Genomic DNA, 20,608 nt, shown 5'->3' on the forward strand with positions numbered 1-20,608 from the left:
TGTGTGTGTCTGAGTGTGTGTGTCTGTGTGTGAGTGTGTTTATATGTGTGACTGTATGTGTGTGTATTACTTTTCTCATTGCTGTGATCAAATGCCTGATGAAAAGTAACTTCAGAGGGAAAGATTTCTTCCGGCTTACAGTTGGAGGAGACACAGTCATTGTGGTAGGGAGGGCATGGTGGCAAAACTGCATCACACCTGAAATTAGAGAGCAGAGAGAGGACAGTGAATGGGACCACGCCCCCCCCCCCCCAATCCACTTCTCTCCAGGCTCCATCTCAGATAGGCTCCACAGCCATCTGAAACTCTACCACCAGATGGAGACAGTATAGTATGTTCAAGCCCCCAAGCCGGGGGGGGGGGGGGGGGAGGGGGGCGTTGGGGGGCGTTGGGGAGGGGGGCCCTTCACATTCAAACCTCAGTGTTGCTTGTTCAGCTAACATGAGGCTCATACGGCAGCAGAGGGCAGCACTGCAGATTCCTTGCTAACTCAGTCCTGAGTTAAGTTTTGACTATTGCTCAATCAGAAGCCTTCTTTACTGTTGTCTGGTTTTTTTCAAAGCCCCCACCTTCAGTTCTCCAACCTCATGTGTGGTTGTAAGTCACAGTTTAAGATCCTGTCCTCTGCAGTAAGGTCTAAGAATTCTTCTTTACATCAGTAATTCCCCAGATTACACCTGAGCCCCATAGTGTGACAGCACACATCATGGCCCCTGAGGCAACTGCCAAGCAGACTTGGCTTTGTCTGGGGAATATTTCTAGTCTCCATGAAATGAAGAGTATTTTTGAGTATGTTTTGATAACGTATGTTTGTATCTCATGTGACAGTGTGGATCCACAGATTTCTGACACAGTTTTGTCTTCGAGATATTCGATGTGATGCTAAGATTTTCTAAGGTTCCCTCCTTTACAGATCACTCCATTATGATGGCTTTAAGTTCACGCTTGTTTCCTCACACTGAGAAAATAAAGCCTAGTGTCTGTGCGGGGCATTGTGTTTCTCATTTGGCTAGAGTCCCTGTGCCAAGCAGTCGTCTAGGCCCTGGAGAGTTAGTGACCCACAGCAAAGATTTAACCAATGCACTCATGATGGACGCTTGAATTCACCGCAGGGCTGGGAGGTTTCTGTGGGTGAAGAGCTGAAACAGTGTGACCTGGTGACAGGAATGAGGCAGGATATTTGAGGAGGCCCTGGAGAGTGCCACTGTAGCCCACTGACATTGTGAGAAGTGTGACATATGAGCAGAGACCATGACAGGAGAGGAAGCACAGTTACCAACTGTCACTTTCTACTCTGTCCTTCTACCCTGCTTAACTTAAAATCTGTCTGGTGCCTTTGGTGTTTTGAAGTCTTATTTTAATAATGAAAAATGTTTTCAAATCGAAGAAATTATTGTAAAGTTAGTTATTGATCTAGGTTAGAGATTGTTGGTTAGGATAGCCATTGAGAGAGATATTTTGAAAATTTCATCTGTCAATCATCCTTTTTTACCCTCTCCCCCATCTTGGGGGCATCTTTTCATAATTTCTTTTCTACCTTTTATAATTTTTTTCTTGTACATTTTTATTTCCCACCCAGCCTAGGCTACAATCCAAACAGCTTCTTTTGCTTGTGGACGGACACCCTTTGAATCTAGTGAGTCCAGGATTCGGCTACCTCCATTATTAGGATGTTAGGATTACAAGTTAACGTGGTACAGCCCCTACAGGCTTTAACATGTGGTTCGAGTGGGTGGTGCCGTTACAGAGTGGACACGGGGTAGGAATGCTGTGTTCAGTTCTCGGGTATTTTAGCAGGATGTTAGTGCTGTTGTATGAGGAGTGGATGTGTGTGCAGATGACATTTTTATGCCATTTGTTATGCTTTCAAACAACAAGAGAATCCCATGTAGACAATGCAGCTCTGTCTCTATGACTCAGGATGGATACATCCTTTATATAGTAAGCCAAGGGTCTAAGTCCCAAGTAATTTGATTTCATGATAAACATAGAAGGAGATAGTAAGCTGAATACAGAACTAGGAGGCCTGAGAACAAGCCAAGACTTTTTTCATAGTGACTTGGATTTGAGTAAATGGAAAACCTTAGGAGTAGAGCGCTTCTGGTACTTAGAGCAGTTTCCGTCTACCACCTCTCCAGTAAGCACTGTGCGTGGAGACATTCCTTCTTGTCAGCCATTTTAGTTCATTTTTCTCTTCAGTGCATTTAGGAGACGGCCCATTTTTATTTGGTGCTGAGATAGATGCTGTTTTCTCTGTCTTGACTGTCTATTTCTTAGAGGAGAAGTGTTGCGTGAGAGGAACAGGAAGTGACGCACAATCCTATTACACTGAGAGCAGAAATCATAGCACACAAGAGGAGCCACATGTACACCATGTCTTTCTTCATGAAGTAAACTCTAGTTCATATTTGAGTGTCAAAAGTCGGAGTTTGACATATTCCAAAATGTCACTCAAGATGGAGTTTGGGTTATTAGTTTACTTTCAACTCTGTTTTCTAAAAGGTCCAGAGCTAGGAGTGCTCACACCGCTTTCTCAGGGCTGGAGCAGCTCCCTAAAAGGACGCTTGCCTCTCGTGCATGAAGCCCAAAGTTCATTCCCAATATTGCAACTAAATAAATTAATAATAATAATAATAAATGGAGGAACATTTACCTTGGGGAATTTCTTTCTAGTCACTGTTAAAGTTAGGTGGAGTAGCTTTTGTCATATTAAAATGCTAGAGTATACTCCAGTTTGTACTACTGTGGTTTCATGCCTACCTTCTTAAGCCAGGGGCCACACCCCACATGCAAGGTCATATAACTGGGTATGGGAGTCCGATAAAGTTTGCCAACAGTAACGGACTCCTCAACACTCAATGCCTAGGCACTAACTGACTCAACATTAAACATAATGAATCGGAGGAGTCCTGGCAGAACCAACTAAGCCATATTCCCTGACTCCACAGTTCCCTTGTTCTGCACACACACAGTTCATATGGCATTCATTGCCTGTGCTCACCTGCAGCATCCCAGTGGCCACTACTGCATGTGGAGATTCGAGACTTGTATGTTAGGAGTGAAACGTTTACTGTGTAAGTGAAGTTGTCTGCTGGTATGGAAGTCTAGTGGTTTGATGAGAAGAGAGACTTCTCGTATGCCCGTGTACTCCTCTGCACGTACACGTCAGCAGAGCCTATCGCCGCACTACCTCTGACTTGAAAAGCTCATGTGTGACTTGCTGACTTGTACTTCATTTTCTTTTAATTATTCAGGGAATTTTGATTTGGGGTGAAGCTAGAATTTCTAAGAATTTCTGAACTGACTCCAGACATACTTCTGCCGACTTCCACTGAGTTTGGGCAAAGCCGCTTTCTCATCACTGATGTTGATTCAATAAAGATAGCACTCAGCTCTGAAAAAAACTCTTAAGATGCCCCCTGCCCTGCCGCATGAAATATTCACTCAGCTCTGATTCCTTATGTGAAAATGAAAAAGCATAGCCATCTTATTCGTATATAAATTGGCTTTCATTATTAATAAATAGTAAAAAATATTTTTTTTCTTCAAATTGCCTTCAAAGAAATTGCTCTGTGAATTGTTATCAGTTTATGTTTCATATGTACACCTGAAGGCCTGGAGTCACATGAAAGTTGTCACCAATGTCTAAGCAGCCCTGGTCTGGTGGTATGTTGTATTTTGTAGTTTTGGGTCACATCGTGTTAAACCAGAGTGCTTAGCAGGTGCTCCAAGCAAAAGCCATTAGCCAGGGACAAAGAGAACAGAATAGTAGCTACATTTGTGCAAATTTATCATCTCAAAGATTAATGATACTGATGAAATGTTGCTAGTTTTTAACAGTCTGATTTTAAAAGCTGTCTCCTAAGAAGTATTCTATTAAGGGGAGCAGTTCAGACACAGAAAGACAAAAATCTCATATGCACAGCCTCACTTCTAATTTTCGTTCATGCATCTGTGTGTAAGTGGGGGTGATTGTGGGCATAGGCTGTGAAATCAGAAAGGAGACTGCAGGAATGGGAAGACTTGTTGAGGATGAGAGGCAGTAGGACACCCAAGAGGGCAAAGTGCAAAGCAGGCAGGGCCGGAGTAGAAGGGTCGGGGGACTTGGGAGATGGGGAGAAGAGAAGGGGACCCCACAGATGAATCAAACACTGCTGAAAATGCCCCCAGGTAACCAGATAACTCTGTGTGCTCAGTAAACAGAGTTTAAAGTCAAAAGTTTAAAGGGCATCTGAACTCATGGACGCTTGAAACCATTAGAGAACTACTCATTCACATTGACTGTTGGGACCAGAAGAAACACTAGCTTGCAGCTACCAACATAGCGTTACAGTCCAGCAAGACTCTGCTTTGGTCTCTGCACCTATGTTCAAAGAGGAAGCCACGAGGCTGAAGAGGGAGCTCGGGTGAGAAGTGCTTGCACTGCAGCCGTGAGGACCAGAGTGTGGTCCCCAGGACCTGTGACAGAAGCCAGGTGTGGTGGCGAATGTACCCTTGTATATGAAATCCCAGTCCTGGCGAGACATAAACAGGCAGATAGATCTTGGCTGCATCAGTCGGCCTTTTCAGCTGAGTTGGTGAGTCCCAGGCCAGTGAGAGACCCTGCTTAAACAAAACAAAACTGTTGGATAATAGCCCAAACAATGACACCAGGGCTTGAATCTGGCCTCTGCATGCACACAAAACAAACACCATAGCCCAGGTGGCTCAAAGACTTAACATTAACTGTGATGGCTGTGCAGATGGGAAAGCCCCAGGTCAGGTGTGGGCAGGTTTGGTGGCTGGCTTTCTGCAAACTGGAGCACACTCGTTACAGTGTCCTCTCATGGCGTCCTGTTTCTTAGAGCACACCTTGCTCTTCTGTCTCACACATGGGACAGAAGAAGCAACTTTCAAGGCTCATAAGGACACAGACCCAATTCACAGGGTCTCATGTAACCCGAGCTGTCTGCAGCAGCATCACCTCTGGGAGATCAGACAGCCCGCCCATATTATATATTATATTATATAAGAGGGTACAGTGCTTCCCCAGCACACTTATATAGTTATGCTATTTTCATGCACATATTCTTATAGACTGGGGCAATTTCCTATGAGACATTGGCTGTTCATAGTCTCTAGAACTGAGAATACCCGTGCCTACTGCATGAGTAACTGAATGTATGCCAGCTGAGGAGTGATGTTCTTTCCTTTCTCTTCCTCCCCTTGGCGCCTCCTCTCGTCACGCCCCTGCTCGTGACCGTGGGAGTCTGCACATGTCACGCTTGGAGATGTGCTGAGTGAACGAGCTTTCTGTGGGCCAGACTCTGTGGCTTCCGTAGATCTCACCTCTGAGATTCCAACATCCAGAGGCTGAGCGTCAGTGTGTATTTCACCAGTAGACTCAATGCCTAGTCTTGTTTGTTTTTTCTCGAGACAGGGTTTCTCTGTATAGCCCTGGCTGGCCTCGAACTTAGAAATCCGCATGCCTCTGCCTCCCAAGTGCTGGGATTAAAGGTGTGCACCACTACTGCCTGGCTCCAATGCATACTCTTATCCCCAGATAAATTAGTTATATGAAACATAATTAAGGAAAGGCTGCTATAAAGCACTTCACATTTTGCTGTGTAAATAATGTAATTATTGGAACTCTCTCTTGGACTTTTTATTGAAGAACTGTACACTGTGGATTCTGCCCATCCATCCTCACTCAGTCTTGCAAAAGTTCTAAGTTAACTGAAAACCTTTCGCCGTGTCTTGCCACGTCTTAATGAAAACACACTTGAGGGAAGTTTCTAGATGCTGCTGTGGAAAGCGCTGTGTAACCTCCGACATAACTCTGGGAGAAGTTCTGCCCTGCATCCAAGCAGCTCCCTTCTTGTCCTAAGTGCATGGCTGGACAGTCATGGAGCTTAGCCTCTTCCCAAATAAAAGAGCTGTATCTGGCAGTGGGCTGACTCAGCTCACTAGAGAAGAGTTCAGCCCTGCACAGGGAAGCAGAGCCCAGTGCTAGAGTTAGCCCACCAGGCATGCAGTTAACCTGAGACCTTTATCCAGTTCTCTAAGATTTTTGTCTTAGGTGCTCAGTTTGATGTAGTTAGAAATGCTAGTTGGCTTCTGTGTGGTTCCATGCATACATAGGGTTCTCTGAAAGAAAACATGGGTTTCTTTCTTGGGGAATTTGACAGAAATGCAAATAGACTCTTCTAATATTTAGGCAGGATCTAGTTTACTTGGCACCAAGCCCTTGAGCAGGAGGCGCAGAGTGTTTGTGGGGTTCCAACGACTCTCTGGTACTCTCCTGTTCTCCAGCTTCTCATTAAAGACCCAGACCTAGCCTCTGATTCCACACGGCTGCAGCTTTTGCAGAAAGGAGCCCATCTGCTTGGGGGCAGGATAATGTGAAAGTTTCTGGTATGACTTTGTCTCAAAACTTTCTCCAGAAAAGAAAGGGCCTCTCTCCCCTGAATTCCACAAATAGCGACTGACTGCAGTGCAGAGGAAATTAGACCCTGTCGCCCATTTACATCCTGTGGCCAGCCCTCCTGTCTAGCTGGTCACTCCACCTGGAAAAGGGATCCATCCCCTCCTTCCTTTTTTCTCACAGGTTCCAGAATCTATGTGGAACCCAGTCCACCCTAGAAAATATTTTGCTAGAACAGAGTACACCTTCCTGGATCACAGCTTGCTAGCATTTTTCATCTTTCATTGTTGATGGACCAGTGTTCCTCCTTCTTTAGAATCTAAAGAATGGAGTCATTTTCCCAACTAAATACTTAGATTTTTTTTTTGCATTTTTGTATCAAAATATTAGATGTCAATATGGTGGTGATGCTTGTATGCCCGCCCATGGCCATCTGTGCACATGTTTGTGTGGTTGTATGTGTGACAGCCAGAGGTGGCCATTGGGTGTCAGGAGACCTCACTGCACCTGGAGCTCACCAGTTTAGCCAGACTAGCTGACTTGTAAATCCCATGGGTCCTCCAGTTCCCAGCTCCTTAGCACTGGGACTACAAGCACTCAGTGCTGGGCCTTGCTTCCCCATGGGTGCAGGGAATCTCCACTCAGCTTCTATGGCAAGCACATTGCTTACTTAGCCAGCTGCTATCTCTCCAGCCACCTCAAAAAAACTTAAAAAAAAATGCTCTGTAGAGGCTTACTGTAATATCCTTACATTATAAAAAATGTATTCTTTGGTGATCTTACCTAGCTGTTTTGTGGTTTGGTTTGGTGTGTGTGTGTGTGTGTGTGTGTGTGTGTGTGTGTGTGTGTGAGATGTCCTCATGTTTGTGCACACATGCATTGAGGCCAGATGAAGGGATTGGACACCCTTATCTACCACTCTCCGCCTTGTTTCTTTGAGGTAAGGTTTCTGCTGAAACAAGAGCTCCCATTCACATTTTGGGGGCCTAGGCTGGCAGCCAGCAAGCCCCAATGTTCCTCCTGTTTATATCGCCTCACTACTGGGGTGCATGAGATTCATGCTATTCTCTCTGTAGGAGCTGGGATCTGAACTCCCGTCCACATGCCTGGGTAGTGCGCACTAACAGCACTGTCGTAAGAGTTGTGGAGAGTCATCTGTAGTATTTATATTAAGACCATTACCTAGAAATCCTAAGCACTAAATTAAGATCCTCAGGTAATTAAACTTTTCCTGTATTTGATTCCTTTTTCTTCCCTCTCTGATAAGTAATATTTTAAAAGTTGTTGATGGCTGTTTTGATTTTCTACATAAAAAGATCATCTGTGAGCATTCTTAGTGTTTTCTTCCTTTGCCTATATTCATTGTCACAGGCATTGACTGCACGTCTAATTTACCCTTATTGTTCACACCCATTTTTCTTTTCATCCAAAAATATTTATTTGTACATCTAGCTCTTACATCTTTAGCCCTCAAATAGACAGAATGAGACCCTGTATTTTCAGTAGACATAGCTTGTTCGCAGCTCAGCAGTACCAGCTGGCTGGTAAACCAGGAGGACTCTGATGTCCTCCCAAGGGACATCGCCACATGAACTGGTGTGGGAAGTATGAGGACAGTGTGGAGGGAGCCATGCTGATGGTGGTGTTCTGGAACAAAGGTGCTGCTACAACGTAACACACCACAGCTGCAGCTGAGCAAGACCCTGCTTTTCTAAGGATTAAAAACATGGGAAACAAACCAAAGAGTTAATTGTGTTTATAGAGAGAAATGTTTAAATTAGTTTAGTCCATACACTTATTCAAAATGATTATTTATAGAAAGTTTAAATTTCACATAACATGCACTTCCTCTGGGAGGTTCTGTTCCTTCCTTCCCTCCCTCCCTCCCTCCCTCCCTCCCTCCCTCCCTCCCTCCCTCCCTCCCTCCCTCCTTCCTTCCTTCCTTCCTTCCTTCCTTCCTTCCTTCCTTCCTTTTTCTTTTTTAACACTTCACTTTGTTGTATATTTTTATTTTAACCTTTCCTTTCTTAAAAATGTTCTTGAAAAGAGAGATGCTTTGGGGGAGGTGAGATATGTTGTGACTCCATAAAAATGTTTCCTTGCGTTTAAACTTAGTTTCTTTTCATTTTGTATCTTTTGTTGGTAGATTTGTTCTTTCTAGAGAGGCCATGCTTGACATTCCCACTGGTTCCTTCTGACTCCTCCTCCTGCCCCGTCATCCCACTCCTCTACCATCACTCCTCCTGCCCTGTGTCCAGCTCCTCCACCTTTGCTCCTCCTCCTGGCCTGTGCCCCACTCCTCCACCTTCACTCCTCCTGCCCTGTGTTGAGCTCCTCCACCTCGTCCTCAGGCTCAGATGTTCCATCCTGTCCTCGGCTCGCTCTGGCCCCGAGACTCTCCCCGGAGCTTCTGTTTGACCTCTGTGCTTTCACAGCCAGCATTTCAGACTGGTTCTTTCCTTCGGAGCCCTTTGCCTACCTTCCCTCACTCTCTCCCATATCTGGTGTTACTGTCTTTATTTCTTTATTTCATTCAGCTGTTTGTATTCCCAGGCAGGAGCCAAGGCTAGCCTGCAACTCTAGCTCCTCACTGCTCTGCCTCCCGACTGTTGAGATTACAGATGGGCATCACCATGCCTGGAGATCTGCTTTCTGATTCTCTGTTTACTTGTATTTATAGGAAATCAATCACATACTCTAGGCCTGTGGTATTGCTGCATTCCAGACACATTTTCATAGGGAAGACCAAGGCAGAACATGGAAGGAGACTCAGCAGGGCAGTTATGTCCAATATTGGTAGTAGATAAGAAAGCAATGGGACCTGAGTGACAAGATTCGGGGTAGCGAGACAGTCCTTGAGCAGGAACTTGACCTGAATAGTGAAATGCAGGACCGCCATTGGCCCCAGTTGTGTCTCCACACGTCTGCTGCCCCACAGGGCTCAGCCTGGTCCTGCTGGATTGACTTGAGGAAAGCTTTGTCCTGATGTTACAAGTACCATCTGCCTTCCTGCTACCCTTCTCCGACTACCTTGGGAACAAAGGCATATGCCCTGGGCATTGGAGCTCTCTAGCACTGGGTTATAAATCAGGACCAACAGGTATGGAAGCCACCACAATTCAGAGCTGGATTCCATGGCCTGTTTGCTTATTTATCTTCATTTGGCTATGCACCCTTCCCATCTCTGTGTGCCAGGGTTTTTCTCTCCTCCTATTTCTGAAGAGCAGGTTTTAGCACACTGTGAAAATGTCCCTTTCCTTATAACCGTCAGATGAAGACTAGAATTATCCCTGATCGTTCCTTCACCACTGTCTGTCACATCCAGTTTTGTAGCACCCATGTCTCCCAGCCCAGGCCTGTCCTCACGGTTTACCAGCCGCTCTAGCCAAAGGAGGCTCTCTGCTTTACAAGTACCGTTGCAAATACAATGTGGCAGTGTCTTAACCTGCCACACATACCTTCCTCATGTGCATTATTTGTGTAGAAGTCTAATGTCTCTTCAAGCTCCAGCCAAGTTGTGTAAATCCCTCCACTTAAATACTGTAGTTCAATGCAAAACCCAGACTGTAAATGAATGCATGTATACATTTGAACATATGTACATACACACATATGCATACTGACTTAAATTTTGAACTCACTATCCATTGGCACTGAAGTTCATCTTCTCTTAGGTGTTCTCTATACCTGCGTGAGCTGGGGTCTCCTTCTAGCCCCTCTTATTAATACTGTATGTCCTTCATACAGTCATCCTGAATACAGTAGGACTAAATCTAGCTGACCTACTGAGTGCTTACAGCTGTACACTGGCAAGACAGCACCACAGCACCACCACAGTGAGCCCCTAGTCCCATGGTGGCACAGCAGTGTGTGACAGGCAGCTGACTGACTGGACGGTCCCCTTGAGGACGGCACCAGGGAAGGTACTGACAACCTTACTGCCTTCTAACAGGTTTTTCTTTTCTTTTTCTTGTCTTTGCAATACAGAGTATGAGTTGGAAGTAAAGAGGGTGCAAGACATTCTTTCGGGAATAGAGAAACCACAGGTATGTCTTCCGGACCTCTGTGCAGGAACAGCGCGTTCCTAAGTACTCCTGATGCGCTTTCTGTTGCCATTCTGTCGGTAAGCAGGACTCTACTGTGAATAGTCGTCAGTTCTTATTGGATCAAGACTATTCAGAGCAAGGTTTGTAGAGTCACTCGTTAAGTGCCTCTTTTGTACAGAGTTTCGGGATGCAGTTAGATGGATCACATTTTTCTTGGGTCTCCAGAGCAGTTTGTTCTTGGTAATTTCTTGTTACCGTTGTAAATGGAGGAAGAATACATTTTGAAAACCTCAGAAATCCTAGGTATTTCCGTAGGTAGATTTCTGAATAGTATTTATATATTAGAGGGCACTGGGCACAATAGCAAAAAAAAGAAAGGGGAATGGTAGGGTTGTGAGGTTCAGTCCCGTTTGCCAAGTGTTCTGAAATTCAGGTAGAAATTCATAATGTTGATTCAGCCTTTTGTCTGAGCTTAGAGAGCCAAAGGTTTTGGGAATGTTTTACTGGTGGAATTGAAAAATCTTGAATCTTTGTGTGTAACAAAGACTGAGGCTTTTAAACAGCAGACTCCAAATAGACCTCAGGTTCTCAATTGGACTAAACCAAAAAGTACGTGTGCATTGGAAGGTGGACGTTATAGGCTACTTGTGAGGGCCTTGCTGGAGAGGCGAGCAGTCTGGACTTACCCTGGCAAGCGGACGTTGGGTGTTTCTAGAAGATGTTAAGTAACTGAGGCTGCATTTGCAGGTTGGTATAAGTTGGCAGATGAGTTGGAGCAAGACAGTGGGCCCAGAGAGATGGGGGTGTGTTGTGGAAAATATTTTTTAAAAAATGCAATTCATGCTATGCTGGCAAGCCCCAGCGGGCATGGTCGACTTGTTCTCATCTCATCTACACTCTGCCTCTGAGCTCTGAAATCTCTCCACCCAGCTCTCTAAGTTCCCACTGGTGGGTCATTACCACACCAACCCCACACTTCAAAATTCTTACAGCCTTTTGGGTACACTTCTTGCAAACCCACGGTTTGCCGCCATACCTTTCTCTCTGGAACCCAGTTGAGCTGCCTCATGAAGGAAAACACCACACAAACTTAATTCAGAATCAGTGGTATCTCAATCGCTGGGCACAGCAACTAGGATTCTAATCTTGGAAGCCATATTAAATCTAAATCTCCCAGTGGCGAATCCTGGTGGATTTGCCATCTAAACCGGGGGTCACTAGTAGCTACATCTTGTCCTCCAGATATCCCCTTCCAAAAGCCCATATCTTTCGCCTGCCCTTCTCTTTCTCTCTCCAACCCAAAGTTCTGCCTACTTGCCAAGTGATTGGTTTCTTTATTCATTGGAGGAAGGTTCACAAGAAGTCACCTGAGTATGTGACTCATTCCAGATGGCCCGTCCTGGGAAAGTGGAATTAACATCAAAATACAAACAGCACCAGGGCCATCCACCACAGGGGTGTTAGAAACTCTCCTATCCTACTTCTTGATAGCATGGTCCACATGAGAGGAGGATTCAGGAGTCAGAATTAGTTGGTGGTGTCCAGTGTGGCAAGGAAGGCTAGATACTTAGCCCATTCTGAAAATCTGTTGATTAAATTACTATACCCATTCAATGCCAAATGTTATGGGGACCTGGGCTTTTGGCTTCTGAGCATTCCTTTCCATAGCTTCCCAGTCAACGCCCATGCCATTGGGTGGATATTCTTTGTGGTCTATAGTAGTTCCTGAGGGCCACCATGGCCTGTGTGCATCCCTGCCATTGCCATGCCATTGCCCCATAGCCCAGTGCACTCAAGGGTGTTTCTGAAGGTCTCTTCCAGTTGCCTGGACTTCCTTCAGGGTCAGTTAAATTTAGGCTCTTAACATATTTTGATGGCTCTTCTAGGACATACTAAGTCTGTTTCACTTGCAGAACATCCAGAAAAATAGAGGTAGCACACAGTTAGAAGTGCCTGTATACGAAGCACTGTGGAAAGAGGAGGATGAAGGGCTGAAGTGGAGTCTGAATACAGAAATGGAAGTTCCCTTGTAGACACAGCAGCAGATTGGAGGGCTAAGTGCAGGGAGAGACTGGAAAAGGGGTAAGGGGTGGGAGATGACTCAGTGGGAAAATGCTTGATCTGCAAACATGAGTACCTGAGCTTGGACCTCAGCATCCACATAAAAAAAACAAAAGACAGGAGTGATGGAACACACCTGTCATCCAAGCACAGAGGGCAGAGAAGAGTGGCTCCCAGGGCTCGCTGCTAACAGGTGTGGCTGAAACTGTACGATTTAGATTCAGTGAGTGGTCCTGAAAATAAGGTAGAGGGCTAGATAGTGGCTCAACCATTAAGAGTTCTCACTGCTCTTGCATGGACCCAGGCATTCTGGGTTACACTTGCTTTACTCCTGGTCACCCTCCTCTAGGCCTGGTACCAGCTGCTCATATTCCCAGTCCAGTCGTTTGCATGGCGTTCTCTCCCTCGTCCTCGCTCTTTGCCTTTTGTGTCTTCTTTCTAAAGTTCATATGCACAATTGTCCCATAGTCTTTGTGCACCCAAGACCTAGCTATGACTGTCCTTGACATATGTTTGACCCCTTGACAAATGTTTGGTGAAGAAGTGTCTGACAGACATATCTGAACTTCGGTGGGTCAGACAGATGCCCACAGACTGGCCAGTGTGGGGGAAGTCAAGGGTAGAGATGTGACAGTGCCAGACAGCAGCTGGGAGGGAGTGGCCTCTGGGTCTGTGCCCAGTGTGGTTATCAAGTATCTCCCTGCCCATAGACAAGGGATTGCTCCTCCCTGGTATAAATGGAGGAGCCTCAGTGCCCTCATCTTTGAATGTTAATGTAATAAAAACCACATGGGAATCTGAGGTAAGAGTTACTTACTTTGTTAGACTACTTAGAAGATACTTGCCTTAGAGTTTGTAGCATGCTGTGAAGCTCCATATTGACCCATGTGAAGTAAGATTCAGGATTGGGGGTAGGGAGGGATGACAGGCTGCCTTCCAGGGTAGGAATCTAAGCTGCAGAAGTAAGTTGAACAGTTCTTCTTTTATTTCCCTTCAGCTAGATTTTCTACCAACTTTAAGTGAAAAGACAATGATTTTCTTCTTTGAGGTTTTTGCTAATAGTTCCAGTGCAGAAGTGGCATGTATGGTTTGCAGACCCCAGCCATCTTTCTGTAACCTTGGGTACCCCAGATGGAACGAATCATTTGCTGCTCCCTAAAAGAGATCCAAATACTCGGTCAATTTCGTTAAGTCTGCCTACTGAAACACAGGTATTTGTCCTGGAACTCAGCACTTGGGTGCCTTGGGGACTTGGCTGACAAGGCCATTGCTCTATTCTAGGCAAGAGCTTTAATGCTGCCTTCTGGTTTAGGAATTCGCAGCCATTCTGCTGGCTGGAGCCCCTCAGAGAGGGGAGCTCAGTGCAGCCTCCCATGTCCTGTGAGCTGCTTGTTTGTTTGATGTAAAGGCAGAGAACATGAAGCTGTGGTTGAGCACTGTTTCCATCGACCAGTGCTTAGTCTGAAGAAACAATTGATTGTCTGTGCCAGAAGCCAAACCTAGGAGAAACACGTCCTATAGGAGCTGCTTCCTTGGGAGATGCACAGCCTGGTGTCTGGCAATAGACACCACATCAGGAGCTGGAAAGCAGAGGAGCCGAAAGCTGTCGATCTGAATGTACATCTTCTACCCTTTCCTCTCCTGTGTTTTTCTTTGGGGTTATTCATCATGACGACTGCTTTTGAATTTACCAATTTCTGTCGTACTATTTCCTTAGCATATTCTTTCACCAAATTTGTGGTTATCCCACATAGCCACAAATTCTGAGAATAAACAAAAAAGGGAAAGTAGGATTTTACAGGTTAGTTCAAATACTGGACAGAAGGGGCAGAGAGAAAGGGTATAATTGCTACAAGTTAATATATTTTACTGTACACACATACAGCTCCTCTCAAGTTAGAATCTGTACTTTTAAACACACAGGAAAGACCGAGTTCTAACTGATGTGTGGCCGTTTACAAGTAGTTAGTAGTTTTATAAGCTCCCAGGGTATTTTTAACCAGTTAACTAATTTCTATGCAGATTTAGCTCATATACTTTCCAAAGGCCCTTTTATATTAGTGGTACCAAAGTCAGATGGTACCATGTCTAGTTATTCAGACCTGGAAATCACGCCTATCACTCACTCCAAAGACACTGACTTGTGGTGGTGGCAGGCCTCTTACATCCATAAAGCGGCTGTGGTTTATTCTCTTTGAGAGAATGTGTAGCTGGGGAGATCACTGCAGTGAACAGATGACCACATCCTAGGTCTCAGTGAGCAGCACTGGTGACAGAGTTTGGGCACAGAGTGAGAGGTTGCAATACGACAGTCAAGTACACATGTGCTGCCACCTAGAGCAGGGCTTGAACCCAGAGATCTCACCTCACCAGCTCACCAGCTCACCCCTGACCCATGTGAAGTAAATAGATCTGAGGCTGAGGACTGACCCATGGGAGCATTGTCCTCAAAGATACACTAGAGTTTCCAGGAGTCTACCTTGAGGTGGAAGTGATGTCCAAGTCCAAAGGGAGGCCCAACACTCTCTCCCACAGAGGGCTAGAGGCTGAAGAGCAGAAGCCGGAGGCCAGCTGCTGACAGAGCTTAAGGGAGGAATTCACAGAATGCCTGTCCTTGTGAGCCAATGCTGAGTCCCCAGCGTGCATTTGTGTTGGGAAGGCCCTTGGCAAGATTGTGTTTCCACAGGTGCCTACATCTCTTCAAGGCTGGCTCATAGTCTAGAGGAGAGTAAGCACTATTTTATCTGGTGCTTCTAGCATCACATTTCTTTGCCAATTTAAAGAATTAAATCTTCATGGAGGAAAGTGTGTGTGTAGCAGTTGTGAGAAAAGGTAAAGTTTGAAGGACATGAGTTTCTGAATTCGTGCTTGGTATCTGGAGCACTGGCTTTCACTGGGCTATTCTGAGACGTGCTAGTTCACACCCCAGTCATGGAATCCATGTCACTACCCACTTGGTTCTCGGAATGGGGCAAGGCAGCCATTTATCACCCCAGCAGATGTCTCCTAGGTGTAGGCAGCCTGTCTTTTTTAATGGAAACTGAACCCTTCATAGCAAAACAGCACCTTTGAAATTATAATCTTAAAAATGCTCAGTAGCTCAAGATTACTCCTATAGGTATATGGAAGAATTCATCATATACTCTGGTCTGCGTGAGAAACTATCTGAAAGCTAATCAGAGAAACAAAGGAACTAATGTCCAGAGATGAAGAGACCAAGACACTGACAAGCAGACCTGAGAGGAGAGTCCACAGACTGTCCCTGGTCGGTCCCTGGTGCCCTGTGTACCTCTCTACTCACTGTGACAACACCAATGCTCCTTGTATTAGCTGCTTGTCTTGCCGCTGTGGATGAATACCTTACAGTAGCCATACGGGGAGAAGGATTGATTGTGCTGGTGGTTTGATGGACTTTGGTCCACCAGGGTGGGGCATCGTAGGGGCAGGAGCACAAGGCAGCTGGTCACACACCAAGAGTGGTTCTTGGTCCCACATTCTTGCCCATCAGTCAGGTGGAAGGCACACAGCAGAAGAGGGTTGGCAGGCTGCAGCTGCAGCTGGAAGACTGGAGATTGCTCCTCTAATAGCCTTTCCTGACTAGTTCTTTTACATCGCTCCTATCTACTGATGGTCCGTTGCTTGTCCTGCTGCCTCTGTCAGAAACTGATGTGCTGCATTCCCTCTGACTCAGGTTTTATTCAGCAAACATTTATTCCACAGCCACTGATCACCAGTGACTGTGACTTAGTCTGTGCCCTCAGAAAGTGCCACAGTCTGACAGGGGAGCTTGGCAAAGGATAGGGGTGGGATTAGCAGTTCCCCCTAGGTTCCACAGAGCACAGAGGTGTGGTGGTAAGTGTGGCACTTTGAGGCTACTCAGCAGTGAACTGAGGTCCACCAGGGGTCTTTAAGGTCTGGCTAACTGTGCCATGGTGTTACGTCTGTATAGAACAGAAATTATATGAAGGAATGTCTACAAATATTGGAATAATTAACAAGAGTAGAAAGGATGCTTGAAATTTATCTCCCTACCCATCATCTGTGCTTTTAAATTATTTTGAGTATATAGATTTTCATAGTCTATATTGATCAGATAGTAGCAGAAATAGGAGAAAACAATAGGCACTGAGTGAGTGTCTGTATCCCTTATGCATCCCCACCTAGAGCTGGCGTAGTCAACTATAAAGTCTGCGTGAACACCAAGCTTTGGCTTCTGTTATTGAGTCTTACTCCTCCTTTCACTTTAATGAGTTATCCAGACTAGGAACCAGGTTGCAATAAACAGTCTTTAGAAAATTGGCTCGACAGACTCATTGTTAGATTTGCATTACAGGATTAAGGCTTATGCACCAGGTTGGGTTTCTCTAGGAACAGAGTTGAGTTGGGGAAACAACTTGGAGAGCCTCAGGGCAGCTGAGACCAGGCAGGGAAAGAAGCCAAGGCTAGACCTGTGCTAGAGCAGCAGGAGTGTCCAGACATGCCCGAGGAGAGCGTGTAGCTAGAGCAGACTCAGCAGTGGTGAGTGGAGACTGGGAGCTCTTGCTCTTCCAGGTCCTTTGTTCAGGTGACGTCGTAAGCAGAGGCGACAATAACTGGATAAACATGGGCAGTGGAGAAAGGAAAGCTCCGGTCAGCCTGGTCCTTGCTTCTGATTTCTCCTGGAGATCTACAGGACCATGGGTCTCGATGGAGCTGGTGTTACCTTCATGGGATAACTCAACACACAGCAAAGCTGTAAGGCTTCTAGAAAGTGCCATTGTTTACCTGAAATTGTCAGGCACAAGGAGGAATGCAGTTGGACACTTTTTAACACACGCCCCCCTTCTTTTTTCAGGTGTCTAATATCCAGGCAAGAACAGTTGTGCTGTCTTGGGCACCCCCTGTTGGACTGTCCTGTGGACCCCATGGTGGTCTTTCCTTCCCTTACAGCTATGAGGTCGCCTTATCTGACAAAGGGCGAGATGGGAAATACAAGATCATTTACAGGTGGAGTGTGTTTTCACGTGGTTTTCTTTACTACTAAATTGTATCACTGAAGAGAAAAAATGGGAAATTCAAATGATGCAAATTTTCTCTTAAACATTGGTAATCACAGGGCTAAGGAGCCAGCTCATCAGCCTAGTGTGCATGCAACCCTGGATTCAATTCTCAGCCCTGGAGAAAGTAATTATAATGTCAGGAACTAATGAATTTTGTCCAAGTAATTATTAATTATAAATCAGTAACACAGGGCTGTATGGTGAAGTGAATCTCTTGATTACATGCTAGTTGTCAATACAGTAAGTATTAATAAACATTTTTTACCAAGGTCTTTCAGGACAAAAACTGTCAATAGTGGTTCCAAGTTGAGTGCACAGAGGAAGAGATCAGCCCCTGTTTTATGGAGTCCCACATATTAGCTGGTCTGGGGATTTATACCTGTTTTCTAACTATGATAAAATAAAACAAAAAAGCTAGAGTCAAGTCCTTTTTCCTTTGTACAGCTCAAGTTTGCAGAGCAGGAAATCGGAAAGCAAGCTTTGGTTGTACTACTTGGTGGCCCTCCCTGTGAGTAGCCTTGTTGGACTGTTCAGCAAGGTCACTGGCTCACACAGACCCCACTCGTGTCTCACTCTTCCTGGTCTACATCTCATCAGTGTGGAGCACTTTGCCCTCTTCCTGTTCTACACTCATGGTGTGCTACCCCAGTGAGTGAATTCGTGGGCTAGTAAAGAGAAAAAGAGACAAGAACTGGCCCCATGCTGAACTTTCCCTCCCACTCTGCTCTGGTGACTCTGCCCTGGTCCCTGCAGTGGTACCTGCTCTTACCCTGGCACCATCAAACCTCTTCCCTACAGAGCTACACCAGAGCACACCAGAGACCATGTCATCACCCCTTTGCAAGAGATTGCCTTCTCTGTTTGGAATAAAACCCCAGCTTGGTGCATAGGCTCTAAATAATTTTTATTTTGGGAAGAAAAAAATACAATTAGAGACAGATTGGAAAAATATAGAGCCTCCACCCTGTCACTCAGAAATTAGAGACAGTCAAGTGTGTGGCTTTGCTGACCAGGCTGGTCAAGAATTCTTGTACTTAGGGATTCTCATCCCTCAACCTCAGTACAAGTATACACCACTATCCCAAGGAACTAGGTAGGCAACACCAGGCAGCCTGCTGCTGAAGGTTGGAAACCTGGCTCTGCTAGAAGGGAGTCCTTGCCCCTCAACTTCAGCTGGCATGATTTCTTAATTCTTTAGGGTACTCTTCTCCAAGAAATGCTAAAACTCTCAATGACTGCTGTTTTCCTATGTTGGTCTAGTTTAGCAGGTAACAAAATACTTCAGGTTGTGATGCAGGCCAAGCTGCACAGCTACACACTAGGGATGGACGTAGCTGCTCAGGCTGCACAGCTGTGCACTAGGGGTGGACATAGCTTCTGTTTTGAAATTTACAGCAACTTTATTTGGGAGACGTTCAGACACACCCAGCTTTGGGTGTACTGGTGAGCGCATTCCAGGTGTAGTCTGCAGTTATCTTTCTGTCGCTGACCCTTTACCCTGTTATGATGCTAAGTGTGTATTTACTGTTTTCTATACATTTCTTTTTATAAAACTTTGCAGCCCTTTACCACCAAGTGTTTAGTGGTTCAGGATGTTTTCTGAGCCCAAGAATGTTTTTGTAGATAACCACATTGCAGTTTTTTGTAAACATGAAGTTTGCCACAGAATGTTCATGTAACTTGTCCTGACTCCAGTTTTGCCAGCTGACTGGATGGCTCTCTATTGTGAAGAACATATCTCTTATTTTGAAAACCATGACCTTGTCTTTTATCCCTCAGGCTAGGGTCAGATAATGAACTTAGTTTGGTCTCTTTAGTGTGCCATTTAATCATTTTGAAGAATGAAAAATAAGTTATGGGCACATGCAAAGCCTCCATCTTTAAAAAAATTTAAGGGACAGTTTGGCTGTGTGGTCCTCTTGGCTGTTTTTGAGTTTATGATACTCCTACCCCAGCATCCAGAGTTCTGGATTCCAGGTGTGTGCCACCTCGCCTGGCCTTTGTGTTGTGATTTAACAGAGCCTGTCTTACTTTGTACGGGCTGCTTCTTCGCCATTAGGCTGAGGCTCAGTTTCCCCTTTGGTCCGAGAGCTATGTCTTGGGGGACTGGGATAGGCTGTGAGTTCACCAGGGTAGTCCTATGCTGAGAGCTTCTCCAGGGTTCCTGCCAGGAAAGACTGGGGTCCCTCTGCCATGCAGATGGTGTGCTGACCTACAGATCTACTTGTATACACATTTGCTTTTATGTCTTGGAAGTCATAAGACAGTTTAAATTTTTATAATTTAAATGACTTTGTTGTTTAGTTGATTTTAGTGATGTCATCAAAGGAGTCTGATTTGCAATTTAAAACCACAACAGAAACCAAAACCAACCAAATCAGGTTGACATCTGCGTTTTGGTGAATGCAGACATAGTAGTATTTAAATAACTGTGACTGACTATGAAGCCTACTCCCAAAGCCGCTTTGCCATTGAGACCAATATTAAACTAACAAAGGCTTTGTTTTCCAGTGGAGAAGAGTTGGAGTGTAACCTGAAAGATCTCAGGCCTGCCACGGATTACCATGTGAGGTGAGTTAGCGCCAGAGCAAAGGTCGACGCTGTGTATCCCGTGTCTTCTTCAAACGCTGGTGTTGAATACCACTTCCCTCATGGAAGGTGTGAATGCCAAGTTGTGGTCACTTGTTCACCTACTGTACACAGAGCATAGCAGTTTTGAGGACCCAGGACTGCTTCTGGGACCAAAACGGAGGTGTCCTGAACAGCACTTTTATTTTAAAATATAATTTTGGGGCTGAGGAAATCGCTCAGTCCGTAAAATGACATGAATGTCTGAGCTCAGTGTCCAGCAGCAGTGCAGAGGCTCAGCAGCAGGCACCTGTAATCCCAGTGCTGGAGAGGCAGGGCAGGAGGGTCCCTAGGGCTTGCTGACTAACCCATCTACACTGATCAGTGGACTTCAGGCTCAGTAGGTCAGCTCCAAGTTCAGTGAACTACCTTGTCTCAGAGAATAAGGTGGAGAGCAATGAAGGCACCCAGCACCCATCTCTGACACACAC

General features: G+C 45.4%; 1 protein-coding gene across 7 annotated transcripts in view; it reads left to right on the forward strand.

Moving 5' to 3' along the window:
• Fndc3b (fibronectin type III domain containing 3B) overlaps window positions 1-20,608 on the forward strand; it is a 293,906-nt gene that overhangs the window by 192,936 nt on the left and 80,362 nt on the right. For all 7 annotated transcript variants that reach the window (XM_029475079.2, XM_029475085.2, XM_021157455.3 and 4 more), the window contains exons 7-9: window positions 10,391-10,449; window positions 17,345-17,496; window positions 20,061-20,120. In XM_029475079.2, the coding sequence (XP_029330939.1) occupies window positions 10,391-10,449; window positions 17,345-17,496; window positions 20,061-20,120 (271 nt within the window). The remainder of the gene's footprint in view (window positions 1-10,390; window positions 10,450-17,344; window positions 17,497-20,060; window positions 20,121-20,608) is intronic.

This window comes from Mus caroli, unplaced genomic scaffold (genome assembly GCF_978045245.1).
Source record: "Mus caroli unplaced genomic scaffold, Mus_caroli_1 scaffold_3, whole genome shotgun sequence".
NCBI lineage: Eukaryota > Metazoa > Chordata > Mammalia > Rodentia > Muridae > Mus > Mus caroli.